Raw genomic sequence first — 16,161 nt, forward strand, 5'->3', positions numbered from 1 at the left:
ATTTGTATAACAACCTAGTTCAAATCTAAGACATGGTAAAAGGAGCGATTTCACTTAGTAAGCTTTGGCTGCCCAAATGGTTTAATGATGGTTGTGATGAGCTAAATATAAAGATCAGTTAAAAATATGAAATCCTGGTGCTCGGGACCAAATGGGATTGATTTTAAGATGTGTTGCGTAGTGGTTTGGATTTTAGGCCTTGAGCTGCACATCCAGCCTGGGGTTGGGTGCCCTGTCTGCTACACGGCTGGGCAGATGTGGGCAGCCTGCTCAGGCTCTCCGGTATCGCATTCGTCCTTTGCCAGAGGAGGATGATAGCAGTCCATACAGTGAGCCACACAAAGCCCTGAGCCTGATACTTGGTTAATGCTCAGTAAATGTTAGCACTTGTTACCATTTAAGTGCTTTTCCAACTGGGGATATCTTTGGTGAGCCTAACTCCCTTTCTGACCAGGTGTTTCTGCTGGCTCCAGCATCTCTCTATACAGTGGCTGGTGAGGATGAAGTCTCTCCTTGGTCTCCACACACAGTCTTAACCGCAGACTGGGACCTTTTTAAACATCATTCTTGGACCAGTTGAGTTAGCCAGTACCGCAGTTGAGCAGTTAGACAGCTTAGTGTTAAATCTTTAAGATATTTTTAAAATGTGTTTTTCAGCTCGTATAAACCAAATTATAAACTAAGAATCAAAGGTCAGTTTTGTAGTGATGAGTTTTTTTTTTAAGCGTCTAAGGGAAAGCAAATTCTCATTTTACTTTTCTTTTTTTTCAGTTTCACTGAACTTCTGGCCTGTATTTCCTTAGGTTCTAATTTATATAAGTTTGTGCTTTATTTAACAGCTTTTAAAAGCATGTGGGAGATGTATTTTCTAGAATTTTTTTTTGTAAGAATATATAAGCTACTTTAAAGGGCTATTTTGTGCAAAATATTCAGTTTAAAAGGAGTTCTAATTCTACAAGTGGACATATTTAAGGCTCCCAAATTAAGGGATAAGGCATTCTTTTTCTGTATACTTTAGATATATAGATATAAAGTTAGAAGACAATGTAGCATATAGGTATGCATTGGGTAAGAAAATGGGCTCTTGAGTCAAATCCTGGCTTTCGCCACTTACTGGCTCCATGATTTCTGGCAAATTGCTGAAGTTCTCTATTCAGTTTCTTCATCTGTAAGAGGCCTAATAATACTACCTAATTAATGGGGTTTTAATGAATATTAAATTATGAAATTGTGTCAAATTAAATATATTTTGAAGTGTTTGGGTGGTACCTGTTACATAAACCTTTTAATTGTTAATGATTATGATGAAAATGATGGCATCCACCACCAAATCATCTGAACAAAAAAGAAAACTAGAGTAAAAATATTATAATATTTCCACATCTTAAATTTTTCTCTTAAACTATTTGAAAAAAATTTAATTAAAGACAATTATGGGCCTTAGCATCTGTAAAAAAATTTTTTAAATTCTTTTAATGTAATATTTTATGTAGTAAGGTTAATTCCTATGCCCTATGGGATGGCTTATCTGTCATGTTTACTTGGTGGTCAGATTTAGCAGAGATGCTAAAGATGTTTTGGGGGGATGGTATTTCTACATTACATTCTTTTCCTTTGTAAAGTTAAAAACATTTTTTTTAATCTGCAAAATTTGATTTCATATCAGAAAACCTGGATTCAAGTCTCTATGCTGCCATTCATCAGGGAAGGCAGGTTACCTAGCTTGTAAAAACCTCTTCTCCTTCATCTGCAAAAGAAGAATAAGATACTGTATCTCAAATGTTGGTGTGAAAAATAAATTCACCTCCTGATGGGGCTTTCTATCTCCCTCTGTTCAGCACTGTTCAGTAGAAATAAAATGTGAGCCACCTGTGTAATTTTAAATTTTCCAGTAGCCACTTAAAAAAAACAAATGAAATTAGTTTTAATATATTTTATTTAATTCAATGTCTAAAATATTATCAATTCCACATGTAATTAATATAACAATTATTAATGAGATTTTTTTCATTCTAAAAATCTGGCATGTGTTTTACACTTACAGCACATCTCAACTTGAAGTAGCAACATTTCAAGTGCTTGGGAGCCACATGCCGCTAGTGGCTATCATGTTCTACCGTCCAGATCTAGAATACAGATTAATATGCCCCATCAGCATCCCTGAGCACTGGGGCTGCCTTGGCCTTAAGCAGCCTTATTCTTGAAACTGTGTGCACCTCTGGACAAATGAGCCTCACATTTCTTTCTTGAACAACCTAGATTAATATCTTTGCCCCTGGGAGGATAGGCTCCTGCCCTTAGCCTTTTGGCTGACCCAGATGAAGACTTGCTCTGGGCATGTCATGTGCCTCTCTGTTTGGCCAAGGCCGGTAGACAACCAGGAATTCCTGAATACCTTGAGCATGATAAACCTTTTGAACAACAGAGCCCCAGGGCAGGATCAGAGATTCAGGACAAGATCAGGCTTTATAATACCCCTTCATTCTTGCCTCTTATCTGTACTATTTGCCTTCTTTCCCAAATTTCAGAGATTGATCTAGTGTCCCTGGGAAAAGAGCAAATACCAGCAATCTGCAAAAGAATTGAGCTTTTTTTCCTTCTACCTCAGTATGGCTTAGCAAGGTAGCCCTCCCTCCCAAACATTAACTTCTTAAAAGACATTTAGAATGTTTTGGAGGCCAAGAAATTTGGAGGACAGATATATTCATATCTACGCTTTTTCTGTTTTAAGGTTTTCTAATACTGTCTTCATCCAAATTTTGTGAGAATTATAGTAAAGGGTTGTTACCGTAATAGCTGTATGTCATGGTAAAAAGAGGTAGAGAATAGGGGACTCGGGTGTACTCTTACAACAAAAAAATCTGCTCAGATGTTACCTTCTTAGGAAGTCCTACCCTGATCACTCTTACCTAACATATAGCTACCAGCCCCCAGCACGCACGTGTGCGCTCTCGTGCTTTTTCCCTCTCTCTCTCTCTCTCTCTCTCTACCTCTCTCTCTCTCACCCTCTCCCCCTCCCTCACTCTCTCCCCCTCCCTTCCTCTCTCCCTCCCCCTCCCTCTCCCTCTCCCCCTCCCTCCCTCTCTCCCTCCCCCTCCCTCCCTCTCTCTCTCTCTCTCTCTCTCTCTCTCTTGCACACGCACACACACCCACTCTATCATTTTTCTGTTTGTTTTGTAAGTATCACTTATTACTAACTAAAATTCTTTCACTTCCCAAATAGAACATAAGCTCCATAAGGGTATGGACTTTGTTTTGTTTACCCCTGCACCCCCAACTTCTAGTACAATGCTTGGCTATTGAATCAATGAATAAATAAGTGAAAGGAAATACCAAGATATTATTCTCTGTATGTATTGATCATTTTAAAATTAGTTACCGAGGAGAATTCTTCCCTGACCATTGTTGCTCTGACCAGTATGTGTGATGTGTTTGAATTTTCAGACCTAATCTCAGTGGTAGGAATCCTAGTGTTTACTCTTGATCAATTGTTTACATAAACTTTTACTTCTTTTAGATAGTGTGGGGCTTAAGGAGGGGGGAAAGTAGTTTGTAATGGAGTTGTAAAAGGGGGAGCTGATCAGTACCAGGTGAAAATTTAAGATTACACAGGGTAATAAAATGCAGGAGGAAGTATTGGAATAGGGAATTGGACTGAAAAATTCTTACAGTTCAGATGCTGTAAATATGTCAAAGGTTTTTGAGCAAGACAGTTGGTAGGTAAGAAGCTTAGGGAGAAGGTGGGAGAGATTCATAACCAGAAAGATTAGTATTATTTGGAGTATTATTTGGAGTATTACAGTATAGGCTGTATAGGCTTGTGGCCGAAAAGCCACAGATCATATTTCTGGTGTCTTTGTTTATAATCGTTATTTAAAATCTTAATTATCCCTTTCAGATTCTCAGTCATTCTTTCGGTTTACTCTTGTGCTTTTGTACCAGCTTGATGTCACCACCCATACTTCGTGCCCCTTGGAATTACAGTGTCTGTGAGCACAGACTCATCATACTCTGCACAGGCCAGGAGTTCCGTTGTAGCTCCTGGCTTGTCCCAGGAGCACCCTGCCAGTAAAAAGTAATCCAGACATACTGAAAACTCTCAAGTATTATTAAGAACTATTTATGTTGCATTCAGATAAACTTTCAGTAAAAGAAATAAATGCAGGCTTACCAGCTTTTCTTTTTTATAATATGTATATTTTTATTTTGCCATCCATCAACTTTGCTAATTTATCCCAGATCCCCTTGGATACCAAAATCTTCTAAGGCTCAAGTCCCTTACAGTTGGCCCTCCATATCCGCGAGTTCCACATCTGCAGATACCATCAGTCTTCTAAATAGAGCTACATAGAAAATCCATGGTTTTGTAGTTAATAATTTCACACACACATAAATATTTGAATTTGAGATTCTGTATGTTCAAAGCTTACATTTATGAGTACTTTCTAGCCCTATTTCATTTTGAGATAATTTTAACAAGAATATTTTTTTGGGGGCTTCCCTGGTGGCGCAGTGGTTGGGAGTCTGCCTGCCAACGCAGGGGGCGCGGGTTCGGGCTCTGGTCTGGGAGGATCCCGCGTGCCGCGGAGCGGCTGGGCCCGTGGGCCACAACGGCTGAGCCTGCGCGTCTGGAGCCTGTGCTCCGCAGCAGGAGAGGCCGCGATTGTGGGGGGCCCGCGCACCACGATGAGGGGTGGCCCCGCTCGCCGCGGCTGGGGAGAGCCCTCGCACAGAAACGAGGACCCAACACAGCCAAAAATAAATAAATAAATAAATTAATTAAAAAATATATATATTTTTTTCATATTTCCAGTTTGGGGGTAAATTTCTAAAATCTCTAAAGATAACATACTAGATTTTCAAGTTTTTTCAACATTGCATGGAAAGTGAATCTTTAATTTACACAGATTTTGTGCTTCAGATTTGATTTTTATTTGGAGAAGAAAGGATGGGCCTGACTTACCAGCTTTTACCTTTCCTTGTGCTACTTCTTTAAATGAAAATCCTATCATTTTATGTAAACGCATCAGCTTTTTTTATAGTGCTATGAATAAATTGTTTGGTTTGTGAATATATTTAAGAAAAACAATAAGCAGAATAGTCTGTACTTTTTGTATTGTGGCAGTAGGCTTTACTTCAGTTGGGTTTTTTTATAGTGTTATAATGTTAAGGTTTTATTGATTAAAGAATGGCATTTTACATGTAGTAGATAATTTTTAAGGACTATTTCTAATTACATTAAGTTCAAATGATGTATTTTAACCTAACATCTTTTTTTCTTCTCAGTCTGTAAGACTTGTATTGTCCAGCACTTTGAAGACAGCAATGATTGTCCAAGGTGTGGCAACCAGGTTCATGAGACAAACCCGTTAGAAATGTTGAGGTACGTAAGTGTATTTTTAGTTCAGCTAACTTAAATAAATTATATAAACTCTTAATTTTTATTATGCATCATATTCGTTAGCTCTTTGACTCAGTTAATGTAGGTTTTATGATTTTCATTTTAAAGCATTTTATTTCAATTTAAAGTATTTTATTAAGAGGAAACAAAAAATAAGGCTGTGCATATTAAATATTTAAGAAACACATTTCCAAGTTAAAAATTATAACTTTATCTCAGGCTCTAAGTTACTTTAAGTTGCTTAAGTTACTTAAGTTGTAGTTATTTTCAGTATTTTAAATTTATTTATTTATTTTCGCTGTGTTGGGTCTTCGTTGCTGCACGTGGCTTTCTCTAGTTGCAGCGAGCGGGGGCCACTCTTCGTTGTGGTGTGCGGGCTTCTCATTGCGGTGGCTTCTCTTGTTGTGGAGCGCGGGCTCTAGGCACACGGGCTTCAGTAGTTGTGGCTCACAGCTCTAGAGCGCAGGCTCAGTAGTTGTGGCACATGGGCTTAGTTGCTCCGCGGCATGTGGGGTCTTCCCGGACCAGGGCTCGAACCTGTGTCCCCTGCACTGGCAGGCGGATTCTTAGCCACTGTGCCACCAAGGAAGTCCCCTATTTTCAGCATTTTAACATTCTACAAAATACTCTATATTTGCTGAGCTACACGGTAGTGGAAAGAGGGCAGACCTGATGGTCAGGGAGACTAACCTTGATACTATTAATTTTTAAAAATGTATCGTATATTCAAAAAGAGTGTACAAACATTCATGTGAAATTTAAAAGAATTTTAAAAATGACTACCTTTTTACCATTTACTTAGTGGTATAATCATTATACCAAATAAATAGTAATAATATAAAGAAGTATAATCATATATTTTTAAAGATAGAAGTGCTACATAAGATCCTAATCCAAATCCTTTTTCAAGATTAGAAATTGAAATTTATAGAAGTGACAACATTGCCTAAGGTCCTAGCAAACTCAAATGTCACTTCCCAGCTACAAGCCAGGTGTCCTCACCACTAAGCCCGTTTTCTTCCCACTGTTCCTACCATAGCTCTACCATAGATCAACTGTGCAATCTCAGGAAAGTACCCACTGAAAAACAGGATTAGATATTCTCTAGAGAGCCCTTATTAACTTCATCTCTATGTGATGTTTGCCATCATTCTGTAAGTCTGGATTTGCAAGTCTTACATTTTAGACTTCTTTTTTATGTTAGTGCCTATAGTTGGAATAATTTGTCTATAAGTAAATGTCTGGCCCATTGGTTTTCAAAGTGTGGTCCCCAAACCATTAGTATCTTATTAGAAACGACAGTTCTTGGGCCCTGCCTCAGACCCTCTGAATCAGCAGCTCTGAGAAGGTGCTGCAAGTGAGGGGCATCAGGGGTGTGAAGGGAGGGACAGATGCCAGTTTTAAATAAAATGGTGAGGATAGGCCTCATTGAGAAGGTGAGATTTGAGCACAGACTTGCTGTCTCTGAGGGAATTAGCCATGCATAAATCTGGGGAAAGCGTGCCTGTTTCAGATCAGGGGAGCAGCCAGTGCACACGGCCTGAGTCAGGAGTTAGGAGGGCACCTGCAACTTGTCTGAGGAGCAGCAAGGGAGCCTGGGTAGTGGGCCAGGAACTCAGAGATTGTGGACCTGATCTCCGACCTGAGCAATTAGAGAATGGGGTTGTCATTAACTGAGATAAGGAAGACTAAGGATAGAGCAGGTTTGGGGGACAGGTAGATGGGGAGTTTGGATTTGGACAAGTTGAGTCTGTTAATCATTTCGGAGAAGAGAGAAGTTGGCAGGTGAATATACATGTCTGTGATTCCAGGGGAGAGGTCTGGCTGGGGTTAAATATCTGGTAGTCTTCAGCATGTAGACAGTATTTAAAACTGTGGGACTGGATGAGATCATGTAAGGGTGTGAGTGCAGAGAGAAGAGTAGAGGACCAAGGATTGATCCCTGGAGCATTCCAACATTGAGAGGTCAGGGAGAGGAGGAAGAACCAGCAAAGGAAACTGATAAGGCACAGTCAGTATAGGAGAGGGAAGATCCAAGTGTGCGGCTTGGAAGCCAAGCAAAGAAGAGGGAGTGATGGACTGTGTCTGATGTTGTAAGGTGAAGACAGAGTTGACAGTTGGATTTAGCAACTTGGAGGTCATCAGCCTTGACAAGAGCACTTTCAGTAGAGCTGTGAGGCAAAAACTTAACTGGATTGTTACAAGAGAGAAAGGGAGGAAGAAGAATTAGAAACAGTGAGTATAGACAACTTTTTCAAGTTTTGCCACAAATGGGAGTGGGAGCAAAGAAATGGGATGGTAGCCGTTCAGAGAAGTACAGTCAAGAAGGCTTTTCTATTTTGTTGTGATGTGGGAGAAATAATGGCATGTGTGAAGGGACTAATCCAGGAAAGAGCAAAAAGGTAACAATAGGAGAGTTGGGGAGAGGGGGCATTGCCGAAGCAGTGTTCTTGGGTGGTTGAGAGGGAGTGAAATCTAATAGAAGAGACTGGCTTCATACAGGTCATGTGTAGCAGCAGGTAGGAGGGCAGAGCAGACATGGGTGCAGATGCCATAGGTAGATGTGGTGGTCAGAGTCTGTGCAAGTTTGTGTCTCACTGAGGAGAAGATGTTTATCAGCCAAGAGTAGGGACGGAAAAGGCAGGTGTAGGGGTTGGCGAGAGAATAAAGTGTGTTGTCCAGGAAAGTAAGAGAATAAATGGACTGGGAAGTGTAGTGTGAGTCCTGGCAACCTGAAAGGCACACCTGGGCTGTAGTTACGAATTTGAAGGGGTGTGGTTGGGCTTTCCAGCCCATGGGTAGAAGGTGATGGAGAGCTGGATTGGACTGGTGGTGTGGTCACACCAAGTGATTTTGAGCAAGTGAGGGAGGGACAGGGGAGTCAAAGGTGCATGCACGCTGTGGCTGTAATGGCTGCTGTGGGGTAATCCTGAATGGACGGCGAGGGCAGCGAGAACATGACGTTGGTGAGGAGTGATGTCCCACGGGGACAGGAATGGAACTAGTTGATTCCTGAACCGTTTGTGCATAGTAAGAAGAAATTCTTTCAGAGAATTTGGGAATGGGTATGTAGCAGATGAAGAAAAGAAAGCAATTACTAACGCCAGGGAAAGAAAAAAGTTGAAGGAGGGGATATCTTTAATCAGAGTACACTGTGAATATTTAGATAATCCTAACCATGTAAACACTCATTATTTTTAAAATGGCAGTAAGACTATTAGGAAGATGAGAGTTGGGAAAACGTATGTTGGGGGGAAAGGGGCATGGCAGGATGATATCAGAGAGCTAAACCTTTATCTCCCACAGAAGGAGGTCAGAAAAACCTAGACAGCAGAGAAAGAATGGCTTTGTTTTTTAATCTATCATCTGTCTATCTATCATATATATAGAAATATGAAAGTAAATACTAGACGAAACAGCTTGGATTTGAAAGCAGTTGCCCCTGGGGTTGTAAGAATCAGGAACAGAGAGGGCGGGGCATAAAAATGTTGTATTTTCATATAAGGTTACGGGGAAGTTTGATTTGTAAATTATACATGTGTATTACATTGATAAAACAAATATTAAGAAGAAGAGAAATAATACTTCTCTTCAACACTGCTACTATTAAATAGTCTGGGAAAACTTTGTGAAGGAGTTAGTAGGTAAGTCCTGAAGAATCAGGTAACATCAGTTTGGTTGGAGAGTAGGAACTGGAAAAGAGTATTTGAGCCAGGATGAAGAGCATGAGGGAGGAAAACAGATTGGAAAAGGCAAGGCGTTCTTGGGGATAATTGAGCAAGTCAGTTGGCTAGAGAAGAGTGACAGGAGAGCAGCACCAGTTACACTTTGTAGGTTGGACTCAAGTTATATAAACACTTGAAGCCAGGTGGTAGGAAGAAATTAGTTCTTGAGCAGGCAAATAATGATCAAATTAGTGCTTAAGGAAAATTCATCATGAGCATGTCAAGGTAAAGGGAAATCTCTCTATGCTGTCCTCTAAATAGGGTGGTAATTGAGGGAACGGAAGGATGGGAAATGTGGAAAGACTGGGTGGGAGAAACATTGAGAAGCAGCTGTCTGGGGCTTGGTGAGTAAATATGTGAAGCAGGAGAGACAGGTAGGTTAAAATAATGCTTGCATTTCGAGCCTATTTGGGAATGATATGGTATCATTTCTAAATTTAATTTTTTAAAAGTAAGACAGAGGTATTCAGTATTTTGTTGAAGGAGAATAGATAAGATAGTCTTGACATATATGAACAGAAGGAGGTGCTTGGGATATTCAGCATCTGTTGGAAGTATGGAACTTGACTCAGCAGAGAGATGCAATGTGTGTGTGTGTGTATATATATGTTATCTGCCTATATGTTAGTTTTGAAGTCACAAAAGTGGGTGAGATCTTCAAGGAAGGCAGCCTGTAGAAAAGGTCAAAGGGTGCAGAGAGCAGAGCAAAGGAGAATACTCAGATGTAGAGGTAGTTGGAAAAGAAAAATATCTTGGGGACAAAGGGAGTTGATAGAAAAAAAGAAAAACCAGGAAAGGAAATTTTCAAGGAGGCAGCGTCAGGCAGCACTGATAAACTGCTGCAGAGCAATGAGGAGAAAAATGACTTTAAAAGTAATTAAGATTTTTTAAATTTTAGCTCTCAAAAAAATTTTAAATCTATTCATTATGGAAGTTATGGATGATTTGAGGAGTTCAGTCGAGTAAAAGAAGCAAAAATACGTGACAGAAATAATGTCAACTGTGATTTCATAGTTTTTCCAGTTGGAAGAAGAGGTTGCGTATCTGCTAACAGCTTGAAAAGACAATAGGTTAAGCCAAGGTTTGGGGGTTTTGTAGATGTGAGAAACGTATCCGTGTTTTCAGTTGGAGGAGAGTAATGCAGCTGAGCAGGGTGACGGAGATGAGCGGAAAGGGTGTTTCAGGAGGACAAGATAAAGAAATGACAGCCATGGAAAGGAAGAGTTATGCTCAGATACAGCAGGAAAAGGAGACGAGAAAAATGTCGAGATAAATATTTACGGTTTTTATCTAGGAAAAATGGTCTAAATTTCTCAGAAGAGAAGACTGGAGATTATTTCTTTCATAGGAAAGAGCCAGAGTTGTGGTAGAGATTTTGAAAGCAATAGCTGGCTGCATCAGCTTTTGCTGTATAACAAACCACCCCTAAATTTCATGCTGAACACAACAGTAAAAGCATTTATTATTCCTCACAGTTCTGTGTGGTTCACAGATCCAGGTGGGTCTGCTGGTCTTGGCTGGGCTCGCTCAGGTGACTGCAGTCAGAGGCTGGTCAGTCGCTGCTCTGCTTATCCTAGCCTGGGTTCTGTCCTGTTGGGTTGGGCTGTCCATGACCTAGTGTGAGATGGCCTCAGCAGGGCAGCTTGGCTCCTTGGACATAGTGTCACGTCCTCCAGACTTGTTCTAATGGTGACAGGATTCTAAGAAAACACACCAAAGCACGTGATATGCCTCATAAGGCTTGCGCTCAGAGCTAAGCAGTGTCACTTGTGCCACATCCTTTTGGCCCGAGCACGTTTCAGGGCTGGCCCATATTCTCAGAGTGGAGAAATAGACTCCATTCCTTTATCAAAGTCCTGTTCAGAGGGGCAAGATTGTAGAGAGAGCTGGGGACGGGACCATTTTTGTAATCTGTGTTCCACCGGGACAGGCTGGAAATAGGTGTGCTCCACTCGAAGAGCAGTTGGGTGTGGTACTTGTGCCAAAACTGTGTATGTTCTATATTTTGTAGTATATGTGAGATGCAGATCTTAAATGGTTTACCTATTGGATTTTGATGTCTTCATTGTTTGTATATTCTCTTTTTTCCTCTTTGGAAGGTTGGATAACACATTAGAGGAAATTATATTTAAGTTGGTCCCTGGACTACGAGAACGTAAGTTGCTCTTTGGGTTCTTGCAGAGTTTTGTGTTTTGTGAAATCACCATTTCTGTTAAAGACTTCATGATTGTGTTTCTATTACTTTTATAATTTTTTCTTTTAAATTAGAAGAACTTGAGCGTGAGTCTGAATTTTGGAAGAAAAACAAGCCTCAAGAAAATGGACAAGGTGATTTTTTTTTTTTTACTTCTATATCTGATGGAATCTCTCAAATGGGTCAGCTTTTTGTAGCTGTGGTGAACTAATCTCTCTCTTCAAGCTCAAGTTTCTCCTGTACAAGGGGTACAATTCATGTACCCCTTTATATTCTGAACCTTTCTCTGATTATGAACTTTTTATATAGAATCATGAGATTTTTATATAAATGCATGTAAATCTGGAGTCAGTCCAGTTGAAGGTAATTGGAAATTGAGGAAATTGGGAAGAGAAAAAGGAGATAAAACAGAAAAGTGACCGCTGATTATAGCAATATTAGCTGGAGAGCTAAAGGAGACTGAAGTAAGAAATAGCCATAGCCTGCAACTAAACAATGAGGCGTTTGCTGTTTTATTTTATTTTGTATGTTTAATAGGAGAGGGAACTGGGATGTAGCTGAGAGCCAGGTCAGAGGATCTTGCTATGCTCTGATAATCTGGAATGAACTTTTCATAGGTAGAGCTCAGATGATGCAAATTTATATATCCTAAGATTTGAAAAATATTTCTAGGCACTTACGGGAATTTTCCCCATCACCTGTGCTAAGTGACCAAATTTCCCTTTTGGGTCCCAGGAGACCCAGAAATCAGTAATTTTTAATAAATAAGGAAAGTGGCAAACATTACTGGGCAGAGTAATGTTTTTAGTATGTATATAATTCACACAAAAGAAAAAAAAGTACAACATACCTGAAATTATAAGGAAGTAGTATCCTTTCCTATTGACATTAAATATGAGGTTTGTTTCAAGATGGCCTAAAAATACCACTGAAATCTTTCAAGGATGTATGTCTGTTTTTATAGGCTCACTTGTGAGCTCAGTCTTCCATCACTGGTTTTTCCTTAAGATTCACAGTATTGTCAATTACATATCATTAAAATGGCTTTCTCTCTTCATATGTAAAATGGGGATCAGAGTTTTTTTAGTTCAACTTAACTGTGCAGGGCTGGCTTCCTATAGCAGGGGAGGTTTGAGAATAGTTTTGAATGATTGGAGTGAGGTAGCAAGGGATTATTTTTAATCTATAATCAAAACACCGAAATGGGCAAAGAAGCCAAGCCTGGCAAAAAATGACTTAACTAAAGGCTTGTTTTACCCAAGTGTAAATTGCAATTTAGACAGTAGTTCTATACTAAAAATATAGGTAAAAATTGACTGAATGTTCCAGTTTTTGACTACTTTTTCAAGAGGACAGGAGCCAGGGCTTGTCATCAGAAGCTATGTGGTCGGGTTAGTCCATGACTGTGTGTCTTACAGATGAACTAGCGAAGGACTGTAGCCTACTTTGTGTTTATCTCCCTTTCCCATATTTCTGCCTTTTTAAAGTATTTTATCATATTTGGTCTTTAGTTTGGGTGAAGAATTTGGACCTTTTCTTGGAGCTGGATCTTGGTTCATAGAAGGCAGCTCCTGTCTATGTGGGTTCTATATAAAAAGGCAGAAGAGAGAACCCACCTGCCCTGTATGATACATCTGTAATGCTTTTACTACAGTCATTAAAGAGGAGCTAAGTGGTCTTTTTTTTCCCTGGGATTTTCTATACTGTAATGCTTGGCTGACTAATTCTTTCAAGTTTCAGCTTACAGACATTTTATCTGGAAATCTCCCCTGAATCTCTGCTTCACCCCAGAGTTTGGGTTTATGAACTCTTGTTATATGTGCCCACCTGGTCTATCTTACCTCTTATATCAAAGTCCTTATCGACTTCTCCGTCTGTTTTCTTTACTTGCCTGTACCTCCTTCTAAATACTCTGACACGGTGAGGGTGAGGATGATAACACTACAGCTTCAATATTGTTTCCTCAGGCTTAGTCTTAACAGAGTTAAAGGCACTCAGTAAATGAATGAATCAACATATATAGTTGCATTATATGTAGCCTTCTGGTATTTCATAGGTTAAATACATTTGTTTATAATATGCTACTCAGATTTCTTTGATGGTGTTTTAATGTCACAGTTACATACATGTTAAAAAAAAAAGCTAATTCATTCTACTTATTTCACTAGCTAATTTTATGAATAATAATTTGAAATTTTGAGAACTTAGAGAATATTTTAGTTTGAAAAGAGTACTTGGTTTTAAATTTTGAATATATATAGAATTTGGAAGTATTTTTATATCTTATCAATTTGTAAGTGGTCTCATCACTAATGGCAGTCATTTTTGTGACCAAATATAGCTAGTCCTGAATCTTTCATTTGGATGTCCCAGTGAGCCTAGAAGTCGTAAGCTATGTTCATAAGTCACTGATGGTTTTTTTAAAATATTTCCATTGTTGAGTGGTTGGGACATTTAAAGGTACTAAAAGTTTCAGTTATTCTTCATCAAAAACTGTTAAGAAATGTTTTTTAAAGTTTATTTTTGTTTTCATGGTTAGTGTATTGTTGCTTAACTATAAAATCAACTGAGTTAACTTAGCTTTATTTAAATTATACAGATGATACTTCAAAAGTTGACAAACCTAAAGTAGATGAAGAAGGTGATGAAAATCAAGATGATAAAGACTATCACAGAAGTGACCCACAAATTGCTATATGTCTAGATTGTTTACGAAATAATGGACAATCAGGGGACAATGTAGTAAAGGTGAGTGGACAAGTACAGTTGTTTTTTTCATTATCATTTTATAGTAAACCTTTCATAACTTGTTGATGAATTTTCCTACTGTTTCAGAATGTTTGCTTTCAAATTTTTATTAACATAAACAAATAGAATGTCATCCTCCGACAGTCTCTTACCTGCAAATAGCCAAGCAGTTGCTTACTTCAGGCTCCTGATTTCTAAACCTCACAACTGAACCGTCCTGGGTCACTGCCACCACCTAGTGGCCAATGAGGAGAATCACGCTTGTATTTCTCTTTCAACCTCCTTTTATACCTTTGTTGGGAGTTCATATACACTGTTTTTCCCTTTTTAAGTGTAGTCACCAGCTCAGACTCAGATCATTTCATGTTGGGAAGCATCTTCAACCTTTTATTCATCCTCTTCTGATTTTCTGTTTTGTTTCTCTGTTTTTATTTGCAATTCAAAAAAACTATCCATGTCATGGCTAATACATTTTATGAACAACATAATTGGTTTTGATGGATGTCATAAAGTACCTGTGAACTTCTCCTTTACTTCCTCTGTGTGATCTGTAGGCCAGTGAGTTGAATTTTTTACTAATAACATTTAATGAAATTTTCCTGTTAGGAAGTTAAAAACAAAATTTTTCAACTCTGATTAAGTTTTCCCAGCATCTTGCAAAAAGAAATATGTGTTAGCATAGTGATTCAATGAATATTTATCCACTATGTGGATATTAGTCAGTGAAGATGTAAATAATAAGTATTTTCACTCAAGGACTTTTGGTTGGGTCTTACACATACAAACAGTTATAATACAATAAGATAATTGATTTAGTTAAGAGAGGTTGGTTGGACAAGGCATGTAATAGAGTACAGCAGTATTTAGAGAAGTGGCCACTGTACCTATTTATCCTTCCAGGCTTCTCTATTGGCTTTTATGCCCTGGTGCAGCACCCTTTCCTTTTTGTCAGTCTTTTCATCAATTTTTAATAACTTTACATTTCTCTCTTATTCCCAGTCATTTCTGTAATCCTCTTTTGCAGATGTTTTTCTTAATAGAGATTATGATCATCCTTTAGCTCTCTAGTACATGAGTTATTATCTTGTAGTGAAAATTAAGTCAATAGAAAGGTGGAATATCTCTTCATAAATAAATGTGAAGTCTACTTCTCTGCAGGATTTCTAGTATGACAGTTATAAAACATTGCATTTTAGAAATCCATCTGAAAAATTAACTACCCTTTGCCCTTGATATTCTTTTTGGCATCTTGGACGCTTTGCCATTCCAGTTGACTTTTTATCTTTTCACTCTTTCCTTTATAGACTTTTCTCCATCCTTGTGCCTTCATTCTTAAAACAACTTTTACAGCCTACATGACATATACTGTGCTACCCCAATTCTCACCTTTTCTCTCTGGCCACTCCTATACTGTCTGCACTGACTACTTCTTCCTGTCGTCTGCTTTATATATGTGACTATAGCTAATACCTAGTCCTCCACTCAATTATTCTTTCTCTACAGTCATCCTAGGAGGTCACTTCTATTTTTTGTGTTTTCAGCTATTCAAAGAACTTTTAAATGCCCCTTTCCAAACCTGCCATCACTCCCAAGTTGAAGTATTATATCTCTAACTACTTTCAGTATCCTAGTTGGGAGTTTCACTAATACGTAAAACTTAACATGTTTAAAGACAAATTCGTTATACTGTACTTCCACCTAACTTTACTCCAAACATGCTGTTTCAATTATCACTACCATCTTTTTTTTTCTTTTTTAAGTTTTATTTATTTATTTATTTATTTTCATTTAACACCTTTATTGGAGTATAATTGCTTTACAGTGGTGTGTTAGTTTCTGCTGTATAACAAAGTGAATCAACTATGTGTATACGTATATCCCCATATCCCCTCCCTATCCCACCCCTCTAGGTGGTCACAAAGCACCAAGCTGATCTCCCTGTGCTATGCAGCTGCTTCCCACTAGCTATCTATCTATTTTACATTTGGTTCACTACTATCTTTCAACCAATCATAGAAATTCAAAATCTTGGACGTTTTTGACCTTCTACCCTTCCCCTTCAACCAGTCATAAGTCCTGCAAAATTCCCCTCA

At 38.7% G+C, this 16,161-nt stretch overlaps 1 protein-coding gene across 7 annotated transcripts in view; it reads left to right on the forward strand.

The window, feature by feature from the left end:
* PCGF5 (polycomb group ring finger 5) overlaps positions 1-16,161 on the forward strand; it is a 115,997-nt gene that overhangs the window by 65,592 nt on the left and 34,244 nt on the right. For 6 of the 7 annotated variants that reach the window (XM_068548191.1, XM_068548192.1, XM_068548196.1 and 3 more), the window contains exons 3-6: positions 5,287-5,383; positions 11,226-11,281; positions 11,395-11,454; positions 13,920-14,068. In XM_068548191.1, coding sequence (XP_068404292.1) covers positions 5,287-5,383; positions 11,226-11,281; positions 11,395-11,454; positions 13,920-14,068 — 362 coding nt within the window. The remainder of the gene's footprint in view (positions 1-5,286; positions 5,384-11,225; positions 11,282-11,394; positions 11,455-13,919; positions 14,069-16,161) is intronic. The other variant, XM_068548195.1, reaches the window with a different exon arrangement.

This window comes from Eschrichtius robustus, chromosome 7, assembly GCF_028021215.1.
Source record: "Eschrichtius robustus isolate mEscRob2 chromosome 7, mEscRob2.pri, whole genome shotgun sequence".
In the NCBI taxonomy this organism is placed as follows: domain Eukaryota; kingdom Metazoa; phylum Chordata; class Mammalia; order Artiodactyla; family Eschrichtiidae; genus Eschrichtius; species Eschrichtius robustus.